This window comes from Formica exsecta, unplaced genomic scaffold (assembly GCF_003651465.1).
Source record: "Formica exsecta isolate Colony F162 unplaced genomic scaffold, ASM365146v1 scaffold1665, whole genome shotgun sequence".
Classification (NCBI taxonomy): domain Eukaryota; kingdom Metazoa; phylum Arthropoda; class Insecta; order Hymenoptera; family Formicidae; genus Formica; species Formica exsecta.
Genome location: NW_021848981.1, coordinates 28,663 through 40,486, shown reverse-complemented (window position 1 = coordinate 40,486; position 11,824 = coordinate 28,663). Strand labels below are relative to the sequence as shown.

Below are 11,824 nucleotides of genomic sequence, written 5' to 3'. Positions count from 1 at the left end.
GTATTCACAGTCGTGATTCTACCTGAGAATCAATTTGAGCTATATAGGCTTTAGCCGGCTTTCACATCGGTAGCATGCTACGTGCGACGTGTAGCTTCGATTAGTTGAAGTGAGAAGCAGTGTCATTGTTTCTCACCTAAACTCAATCGAAGGTGCACGTAGCATGCTACCTCAGTATGAAATCCGGCTAGAGTCTAGCTCATACCGATTCTCAGATAGAATCACGACTGTGAAAACGAGCCTTAGGTTCGATAGATATGTCGCCAATCTGTCGTCGTTTCTGAATACAGATCAGCGCGTGTCCGCCAAGTTGCGGGTCGCACTATTGTATCGCGGATTGTGCTTAATGTGACGACCTACGGCAGCCACAATATCCATTTGATTATTCGTGTTTATTTGGATTGACAACAATATGGATTAGAATGTAATGATTTCAGATTGGAAATAATCCGCGAAAGCGATATTAAAACCGATTATAGTTCGTTCGGAATTAAAATCGATTACTTTTTAATCCAGGCGCGGATTGAACCGATTAAAACGGATTATGTTTTAATCGGTTTTAATCGACCATTTTCGGCAGGGTATTCACAGTCGTGATTCTACCTGAGAATCAATTTAAGCTATATAGGCTTTAGTTGGCTTTCACATCGGTAGCATGCTACCTGCAACGTGTAGCTTCGATTAGTTGAAGTGAAAAGCAGTGCCATTGTTTCTCACCTAAACTCAATCGAAGGTGCACGTAGCATGCTACCTCAGTATGAAATCCGGCTAGAGTCTAGCTCATACCGATTCTCAGTTAGAATCACGACTGTGAAAACGAGCCTTAGGTTCGATAGATATGTCGCCAATCTGTCGTCGTTTCTGAATACAGATCTGCTGTGCGTTTGATGCCAATCTGCCGTCGCTTCTGCATATAGATCTGCTGGGCATTTGGCGCAAATCTGTTGTCGGTCTGCGGTTGACAAACATGCTCTCGGTTTGTTGCGTCAATCTGTCGTTGCACTGCTAGTGACAGATCTGCTCTGGTGTTGTACCCAATTTGACATCAGGATGTGATTTCAACTTTTGGTTGCAATTGGGGCCCACTCGAGGACACAGTAGGCCCTGAATTTGGCAGCCTCGTTCGACAGGGAATTGTTTGCCGTTTGTTAACAATCCGCAAGCAAATGGTTAGCTGTGCTGTAATCCGTATCGGAAACTCCTCATGTAGTTATCGTGAACGAATATTATCCGTAACAAGGATAAATAACAGTGTGGGTCACGGGTTCAAATGCAAACGGTTTTTCTCTCTGTGGAATCTCTCATTTGCACGTTGCTGACAGTTTCCTAGTCAGTCAACTTTAATAATCCACAATCTATCTTCCTGCAATCATTTGAAACATCCCTATTATTCTTACTATTATTATTATCAATATTCGCCAAATCTAGATTTTGCTTAGCGGCTATTCTGCTGTTGTCACTCGGACGTGGTCCAACCCTTGAAACCCGGTTGCCGAGCTTTATTGCCCTGGTGACACTCTACCCTTGTCCAGAATTTCCATCGTTATCAAGCATTGTTTCACCCGGATCGACACTCTCCCATCATCCCCATACGATTCCTTCGTCTACCGAGCACATACTGTGCTCTAAACATCCTTCGTCTACTGAGCACATACCGTGCCCTAGACATCCTTCGTCTACTGAGCACATACCGTGCCCTAGACAACTTTCGTCTACTGAGCACATACCGTGCCCTAGACAACTTTCGTCTACTGAGCACATACCGTGCCCTAGACAACTTTCGTCTACTGAGCACATACCGTGCCCTAGACAACTTTCGTCTACTGAGCACATACCGTGCCCTAGACAACTTTCGTCTACTGAGCACATACCGTGCCCTAGACAACTTTCGTCTACTGAGCACATACCGTGCCCTAGACAACTTTCGTCTACTGAGCACATACCGTGCCCTAGACAACTTTCGTCTACTGAGCACATACCGTGCCCTAGACAACTTTCGTCTACTGAGCACATACCGTGCCCTAGACAACTTTCGTCTACTGAGCACATACCGTGCCCTAGACAACTTTCGTCTACTGAGCACATACCGTGCCCTAGACAACTTTCGTCTACTGAGCACATACCGTGCCCTAGACAACTTTCGTCTACTGAGCACATACCGTGCCCTAGACAACTTTCGTCTACTGAGCACATACCGTGCCCTAGACAACTTTCGTCTACTGAGCACATACCGTGCCCTAGACAACTTTCGTCTACTGAGCACATACCGTGCCCTAGACAACTTTCGTCTACTCGGCTTAACCGACTACATAGTAAAAATAAACCTCGAGTAATATCTTGTGAAAAGGTCTCTTTGTCTCCAGATACTATAAATCGGTTAAAATATTCTCATAAACCCCCAAAAGACATTCAAGAAGATTCTCAAAGAAAAACATCAACGGAAACTCTTGAAAGCAATTCAATTACTAAAGTTCCTTGCATAAGCGATCCTATCGGTCTTTTCACTTATACACCTGAATTCATATTACTAAACGAATTGTATCAAAATATAAATCATTTTAAAGAAAGTTATCGTGACGAAAATCAAACAACTCCCCGGGACTTGATTTCTCAGTTAAAAGACCAATTGCCTGAAGAACACTTAAAAATAGATGAATACGCTAGATATTTAGATTCATAATTAATCAGCAATGCAAGATGTTCCATTAATTTTCGGATAATTAAACCTTTATATACTGATGAGCAAGTTCAAGCCATAGTAAGTCGCATGCGCGAGCAAATCTTAACTTTAATCACTAGACTTATTACCGATTTTCTAGACGGCAATTTGGATATAGATTAACTAATTGCCCTGCTTGAAAACCCTGAAGATGCAATGATTTCTGCGCAGACGCTCGATGCTCGATGCTGCCATGTAATGGCACCTAAAGATTAGTTACGTGCCTAACGTCATTCCCCTAGAATCCACCAGATCAGTCCTAGCTCTCGGCGTCCCTGGGGTATAGCCGATGGAAGCAGGTTGCCCTATAAAAAAAAGAGAGCTATTCTTTTCTCACTAACTGAGGTATAGTAAGAAAAGAGCATTGTCGAGACGTAACAGCTGCATGGGTTCGCACCTTTAGGGAGAATTCACACCTTGGCAAAAAAGCAGAAAGCAGAAAAGCTGAAGCCAATCAGAACTCGTGCTAGAAAAGCAGAAGCCAATTAGAACTTGCGCTGAAAATAAGCAGTACATTCTGCTTTTTTAGCGCGAGTTCTGATTGGCCTTTGCTTTTCTGCTTTCTGCTTTTCTGCCAAGGTGTGAATCCGGTCTTAGGCCGGATTAGGGTGCCATTACATGGAGCGCGGAAACGCGGATAAGTAAGTGCGAGCGTAACGAAAACTGCAGAATGCTTGCGATTGGTTCCATTTTCGTTCCGCGTTACGCTAACCGCTAGAAACTACTGAAAACGGAACGAAATTGCGGAACGTTCGTGATTGGTTCCGCTTTCATTCCGCGTTACGCTATTCCGCTGCATGGGTTCGCACCCTCAGGTGCCATTAGGGGTCGTTCTCACTAAGCGCGTCAAGCGTCGCGTCACGACGCAAGTTCAAGACATGGTGTTTTTTGTTATTCACACTGAACGCGTCGCGGCAAATCAACGCATGCGCAGAATGTACTAGTTCGCCAGGTTATTGGTTGCAATAAACGTAAACATAACCTTTAAATTAAAATATAGTACAAATCTGATTATCTGTTTTCTGTAAAACAGTATATGACCTAAAACAGTGTATTAAATATCGGAGACCTACGATTGAAACAGAGTGAGTATAGTATGTATGTATGAAATTATGTTATTATGGCAAACGCGAGAATGTCGAGCAACCAAACGAACCAAACCGACGCGTCGCGCAAGAAGGTCGCGTCGGAGATGATGCAATAAAACAGACGTTCTGATTGGTTACCTTGTAACGCGACGCATGACGCGACGCGAGACGCGCTCAGTGGGAACGACCCCTTACATAAAGCGCGGAAACGCGGATTAGCGGAACGCGGAACGAGAAGGGAACCAATCGCGAGCGTAACAAAAACTGCAGAATGCTCGCGATTGGTTTCACTCTCGTTCCGCGTTACGCTAATCCGCGTTTCCGCGCTCCATGTAATGGCACCCTCAGAGCGATTAAACCTGCTACATTCGAAAACGCTATTAGAGTTCCGGGAGATGCACGTAGAAAAGGACATACTCTATTTCGTGCCCCTTGCGTTTTCTCTCGCTCGCACGTAGTATAGCGCTCTCTTTCGCCATGCTACGTGCGAGCAAGAGAGAACGCAAGGGCACCGACGAAATATCATTAAAGACCGGTGGTCTTATGGGATTTAGTGTAACTGAAAAAAAAACTCGCTATGCGTTATTTTAGTTCATCCAGTTATTGTTTTATTATCGACAATGCAAAGATTTACTTACCTACAGTACCGCGTGGCGAGTTTTTTCCAGTAATATGCTAAATCCTATAAGACCAGCGGTCTCTAATAATGACTACGTTTACACGTCAACCCTAATCGGGTTTAATAACATCCGTAGTTCGAAGGCTGGCCAATCACAGTCATTTTGCAAACCCATGGCAGCGGAAAAGCGTAACGCGGAACAAGAGCGGACCAATCGTGAGCGTAGCGAAAACTGTAGAACGCTCGCGATTGGTCATGCTCTCGTTCGCGTTATGCTATTCCGCTGCATGAGTTCGCACCCTAAGACCATCGGTCTCTAATAATATCTCGTCGGTGTTTTCGATAATAAAATAATAACTGAAATAACCGAAATAACCGTATGAATTAAATAATTCGTGTAATTATCTTCGATCTAATCAAACGGCCGGTAATGTCAACATTCTTCAATTACCTCCGGGCCCACCGGGCCCACTTGATGGTCACAAAAGTTTACCCAGGCCTGACGGTCTTTAATAATATCTCGTCGGTGGCAAGGGGCACAAAACAGAGTGTGTCCTTTTCTACGTGCATCTTTACCCCCACTCCTCAACACTCGGTCTAGATATATTATGTCTATGGTTCCGGGTTTTGTCTACATATTTTATATCTATGGAATTCAATGTCAGTGGTTATGCGTGTCACTATTCGTTACTATTCATTGTAATGACAATTTTCTGATATCTCATTCCAGGTTTACTGTAATGATAAACATAAAAACATGAAAGAGAGATTTCGCACATCAAAATTTCAATGTGCACTTTATACCCGAGTGACTAACAAAGGTAAATCATCGAATTAAAATGTCGTTTGCATTAAATAGATAACCACATATCTTGCGCAAAGAGGATCGTTACTCTATTGCGGCGAATTATTTTTAAAGGAAAAAATTTCAGATTGTTTTTTTGTTGTACAAATAAATAAATACATCAATGCTGTTCAATTTATCAAACTTGTTTATTAGACATATACATAGACATATTCAATTTCTCGCGATATATGTCAGATACTTTAACATTGATATGACAAATTTTATTAATTGCATGTGTTGAAAGATATCATATTTTTGTATACAGTTGTTACGAATATATAAGTTATGATGATAATTTAGACAACATGAATTCACTATAGATATTAGATAATAATAATAAAATTTTCAATACTTTAAATATATATATATATATATATACACTATAATGTATTAAGTAGATCTTTTTCTATTATTTCAGAGTACATAAAATGTGCTATGAATAACAACTCCTAATTCAAGAGACAGAAGAGAATAATACCATCATGGAAGAAAATGAAGCAACCAATGTTACTATTTCATCTTTTTTTGGAATTGAACCAGCTTTTTGGAATTATTCTGATCATGTCATCCTGGATGACCTTAAAATGGACAGCAACTTTATATGGTTGCTATGTTCATTAGTATCTGCAATATTCTGGATTGTTTATATTGCTTATTACAATAGCAGAGTGGCTGGTTATATATTAACAAAATTATTAAATCGATTTGTTATTAGAGATGGATATGTTAAAGTTGGTAAGAACACATAATTGTTCTTGGATTATTTCAAAGTATTTATTTTATTTTTGCTTTGCAGGTTCCTTCACATTAAGTGCTTTAAGTGGGAAAATAATGTTTAGGGATATAGTTTATATTACAATGGATTATAGCTTTAGAATCCAGGATGGTTGGCTTATATTTAGATGGTGGAGAAGCTATGTCCCCAAAGATGTATCAGAAGGTAAATACTCTCTTCAATATTTAATATAATAAATCTGAAAACAAAAGTAGCATATAATTAAAATTAAAAATATAATTAAAATTTTTTATTTTATAGATCTTTCACACTCTGATACACGGTTGTCAGTTATGCTGAATGGGTTTGAATTACATGTCTACAATCGCTGTCAACTTTACACACAATTGGAAAAATCTTTTGGTCTTACTCCGCAAATGTTTCCTGATGAGGATGATCACAATATAAACATTGATGATCGGGACGGGGAGTCTTTAAATAATGCAGCTAATGAAACTCGTCATTCACAGATCAATGCAATGGATGTATCTCGTCATGTGGATAATATTAGAAAGAAGGAAGCTCATGTGATTGCGCGTACTTGGAGAGATCTGATACCAGTTATTAAATTAGATATTTGCACAGTTAGTGACAGCAATATTTTTTCTACCTTGCCTTAATTCTGCTTTGTATTTCTATTCACGAGCAAACTTTTTAAAAATATTGTAATATATATGTTTTTGTTTTTTTAGGGAAGACTGGTATTTGGTAATCGTTTAGTACCAACTACATTATCTATAACTGTGGAGGAAGCGCATTTTGTATATTCCACGAAACCAGCGGCATCTAGGCACGATCATTTTATGCACTTTACCAAGTGTAAGGCAGAGAATTTCAAAGTTATTTTAGCACCAAGTCCGAAATACACTGGTATGGTTGATGATCCACCTAGATATATGGGAGAAGGTTTTGTAGTTTTAAGTTCGAACCATATGGAAGTTTATTATTATATGGACGAACCTGGCGTTGTACCAGAACATCCTGAAATGATACAATTGGTGAACGGAGATATGGTTGAAGCGATGCCCCCCATATGGGGTATTGATATCAAATGTGGAAAGGGCACGGATTTCAGTTATGGTCCATGGGCTGATAGGCAACGGGAGCATCTATTTAAATTCTTCTTTCCCAACAATTACCAACCGTTAAAGGTTACGAAATCACCTAAACCAGGAGATAAAAGACAGGTTCAATCGTTCGACATTAGATTATCGACGTTGAATGAAGCGACAATCGATATACTTTTCAGTAAAAATAGAGAAACCAATGCCGTTCATGTAAACATAGGGCCAGGATCGTATTTGGAAATTACAATGCCATGGATAGTATTACAGGACGGGTATACGACAAAGATAACAGGTCAGCTTCTACATTTGGAGGCCACGACTAGTCTACAATATCGGAGTCTGGTCGAAAGTGAGACCTTGGAATTTGGAGTAAAGTGTCATTATCCCATCAGATGGAATGATCATCAAGAGTGGACACTGAATTTAACTGGATGTAAAGCTACTGCTAATTTAGTCTATTTGCACAAAGACTTCTTTCAAGATATGATTAACGACTGGGCGAGCAAGGCAAGACCCGACATTTTACACTTTGTTCCATACACTTGGAAATTTAATTTACTCTTGAAGGAGTTTGAACTAATTACAGTCTGCAATGAATACAATTGGATCGATTGCTCGTCCCAGAACCAAGAGAATACGCACATTGCTTTCTGTGGGGAATTTTTTGATCTGTCGTTTGATCTTCCATTCGTGGACTTTCTGCCTGTTACGATACCGTTGCGGTTTTGGATTCAAGGAGAAAGCGTTGATCTTTCGTTTTATTTGCCGGAGGTTAATACCAATCGTATTATTTTACTAGCACTAGATAAGAATGCGAAGATCATGACGCGCGATGGGACTCATAAGCATTTGCACGAATTGAACAGAGGTAAAAAATGGAGGAATTTTTGTCAAAAAGAATCGGGCTGGGTCGATTGTTGGTCTGTACCAATCGTAGCATTGAGTATCAACTATACTTATCATTTATGCCCACCCCTGGGTCCTACTCCGCAAGCTAATATAACAACTCCAGAAAAGGAGGAAATTCTTTTGTCTCCTATGCGAATTCCTAAATGTAGAAAATCACCGGGCTTGCAGTGGGCAAGAAGCGGCGCGCAAAAGTTTGATCCACAATCCATAACGCCTGATAAAGTTAGCGTGGAACTTGAAATCGGCCCATCCGTATTGATTTTATACGGGTCTTTGTTAAAAAACTTCATGCACTTGAAAGAAAACATATTTGGTGATTATCAAACGTTTACCGATATGCAACAAAGTAGAGCGAGTTCGACACCGAGTAACGCGGAAAGAAGCAAGGATAAGGATGCACAAAACAGTAGTGTTGAGGCATCTGTGGAAGATGAGGAATTAAAATCCAAGCCGTTTGATCCGAGAGATTACAGATCCTTAGAAGTGACCGTCGGTGTTACTATGCATGACATTCAAGCCCATTTAATTAAGAATTGTAATGAAAACGACCCGTTGTGTCCGATTATAATCCTAGAACGCTTTGGATTCGAAATGAGAAAGAGTTACAAGGAAACACAACTACAGTTATTGCTCTCTCCCGCAATTGCTCTACTTACCGATAATGTGGCGAGATCGAGCAAAGAACACCATTTAAATCAAGGACATTTGATGTTAAGCGCGCTGCAAGTCAGAGGGCATGCTATGTTCAGCAACGAGGGAAGGAGTTTGGATCAGGAAACATTGGAGTACGCGTGGTTGATTGAAGTGCAATTGGGCAAATTAAGCGGAAAGATCACTTCTCCTCAATTACACCACTTTGTTACATCATTGGAAACCTTTCTGTTGATGGCGAAAAATACCGAAAACAGTCTACGTCCACCTGATTTACCATTTCAATGTCACCACGGCCTTCCTCCGCTACAATGTCCAGAGAGCGATGTCGATAAACATTACAGGTATATCCTTTCCATCTTTAGTATCATATAATAAAGACAAAAAAAGAATATATAGAAAAATTGTCTCTTGACAATTTTTACTATATTATATTTACTTATCATCGAGTTAAATTTCAATGTGTTTAGATGCCCGAGTTCCGAGGATATAAAATATCGAATGACGAGACTATCTATAGACGCTATTGATTTATATCTACAAGAAGCAGGTACTGCCATACAATTCTGGATATCTCCGATTCGTGTTGCCACTTGTAATCTTCATGGGCACCAAGTCAAATCAGGCGTCACCGCTGTTCTACCTACCATATCGATTCGACAGTTTGTATCCGCGGCAGATTACTTCGCGAATACAAGTAATACTAATACAACAGGCAGCGGAAGATCTCATAATAATGCAAGCAGTCGGATGTCAGGTATTTTTCGTATGTATCTGTGATTATGAATCTAAATTATGTGTAAACATGAATATATTTTAATTTTTAATTAACCAGTTAATTGGTAAGCCGTTTTCCGTGCCAAAACTGGTAAGATCGATTACGTTTCAAAAATCGGTACAATCGTTTTTGAGGTTGCTGATTTCGAATCCGGAGTCGTAATTTTGATATCGCGCATCTCTGAAACAATACGTCCAAAAAGAACCTAATTTTTCGCAACAAATGGAGTGTAAAATCCCATCGCAGCCTCCATGTGGCACACTCTGAGGTCGTGATTTCATGGTCACCAGCTAATAGCGGGTATTTTTTTCGCTTTTGAGCTGTACTTCGGCTCACCGTCTCGAAAACCGTTTAAAGAGAGCATTTTTGGGCGCCATATTAACTGAACGATGACGAATTTGTAGTTCCTGAGCTCAGATTCCGATTCAGCGATCCAAAAAACTCTAGGATACCAAGTTTTATCCAGATCCATCGAAATTTATCGGAGTTATTCAATGTGCGCATATATGCGTCATTACCAGTTTCGGCACAAAAATTTTAGGCGCATATATGTGTCATTACCAGTTCACTGGTTAGTAAAAAAAAATTTAACACATTTTTTTCTCTATACACATGCAATATAGGTGATGGATCAGATATATGGCTTGAGGTGGGATCGATATCTCTGGGTCCGGTTATTTTAGAAGCCGCGATTTCCCTTCCAGCTCCGGAGCACAATTTGCACTTAGTACAAAATAAATATCTAAAGATGCACGACGAGGCGACAAAACGTTTGTGGTTTTTGTGGATGCAGGAGAGCGGGGTAAAGGCGACAAAGTGCGGCTGTATAGGAGGCTGCGTATTTTTTGGCAATAATCGAAACGGACCGAAATTTTTCAAGCCGAGCTATCAAGATCTTCAGGATGGTATCAATATCGCCGCCTACAGGTGGATATTTGTTTCCTCTTGCTATATCGAACATGTCCGGACTTAGAAACTTAATGTCGATAAATAATGGAATATTCTGTTTTAATATAAATTATAATATAAATTATAATTAAGGTATATAATTTAAAGGTATATAATTTTCTTTCTGTATACCGTTTATATTGTTGAGTTTAGTATTATTTGCGCTGATGATGGCCAAAAAAAGGGCCGAAACGTCCGCCTTTCGCGAATCATGTAATTAAAGAAATTCTCTAATTTTTTAATTTATTTTTTGGTTTAAATTATATACCTTTGCGCCCTAAAAACTGCGCGTGGCTCTTTTGCCTTTTTACTCGGATTTTACTTGATTTTAATCGTGTAAGAGCCTTACTTTTATATCTTTTTAATCTACTTTTATTGTATTTTCAGAATTCATGAGCCTGGTAAAGAGAAAGGATTTGGACAATCTATTTTACACGATAGGCAATTGATATTCCACACACCGCCGTACAGTTTGCAAGATATATCTTTGCAAGATGTATGTTATCCTATGACAGGATTGAAAGTAACACTTAGTCAAGATGGTTCGCAAATTACGAAGAAAGGTGTCGAGCGTCCAAAGTCTGTTACTGATTATAATAAGGAAGAAAATATTAGTACAAAATTAAACGTTGCATCTGCAAGTCCATTGATACCTAGTGGCGACAGGAAACCGTTGGACAGAAGATTTTCCTATACATCAATGCGGTAATCATCAAGATTTGTAGCAGTCTTTTTTTAATTATTTAAACATTTCTGAACATACTATTATATATATTTTGTTTCTTTTTTGATATATGATTTAATCTCTAGACAATATTTTATTCAATTATTAATAACAAGAGAATTTAAAGTTTAGATATTTTGCAGAATAGAAGTATATGCATTTTTTTTTGTTTCGTTAATTTATATCGCTAATAAAGCTGAAGTAGTGTTACTTGTGGAAATTAAAAAAAAAAGAAGAAATAGCATAATATAAAAATGATCGAAAAAGATATAATTAATTGGAATTATCTATTTGCGGAAAATGTATTTACAAAATTCTTTTCGGTGTTACAGTGGGCCGAATATGAAAGATGTACCGTATTCTCGTTTGATCGATGCTAGTCCTGTAACACAGCTACCTCAAAAATTGGATTCTGATTCTAAACTGAATGTAGAACGAAGTAAATCCATCTTAAACGTACCGGAGATTGAAACTGCGCCCAAGAGTAGCGTGTCCGATTCCAAATTGGCCGTAGACTACTTCACTGCAACGGAAAATATAGAATCGCTTGAATCCGCGAGTAGCCCGCAATCTTTACCTGTGGTTCCGACTGAATTTAATATCTCTGCATCTATATGCTTGACTGGCAAAGATGAACAACGTGAAGGAGTGAACGTATCAGATTCTCATCATTCATTATACGCGAGGACAAACTCGGAA

General features: G+C 39.3%; 1 protein-coding gene across 1 annotated transcript in view; it reads left to right on the top strand.

Annotated features, from left to right (window-relative positions):
- The first annotated feature begins 5,089 nt into the window (after positions 1-5,089).
- Positions 5,090-11,824, top strand: part of LOC115233244 (transmembrane protein KIAA1109) — a 34,151-nt gene continuing 27,416 nt past the window's right edge. The window contains exons 1-9 of the mRNA XM_029803553.1: positions 5,090-5,247; positions 5,692-6,008; positions 6,070-6,213; positions 6,310-6,632; positions 6,741-9,019; positions 9,146-9,432; positions 10,077-10,380; positions 10,789-11,106; positions 11,458-11,824. Coding sequence (XP_029659413.1) covers positions 5,756-6,008; positions 6,070-6,213; positions 6,310-6,632; positions 6,741-9,019; positions 9,146-9,432; positions 10,077-10,380; positions 10,789-11,106; positions 11,458-11,824 — 4,275 coding nt within the window. The 5' untranslated portion in view covers positions 5,090-5,247; positions 5,692-5,755. The remainder of the gene's footprint in view (positions 5,248-5,691; positions 6,009-6,069; positions 6,214-6,309; positions 6,633-6,740; positions 9,020-9,145; positions 9,433-10,076; positions 10,381-10,788; positions 11,107-11,457) is intronic.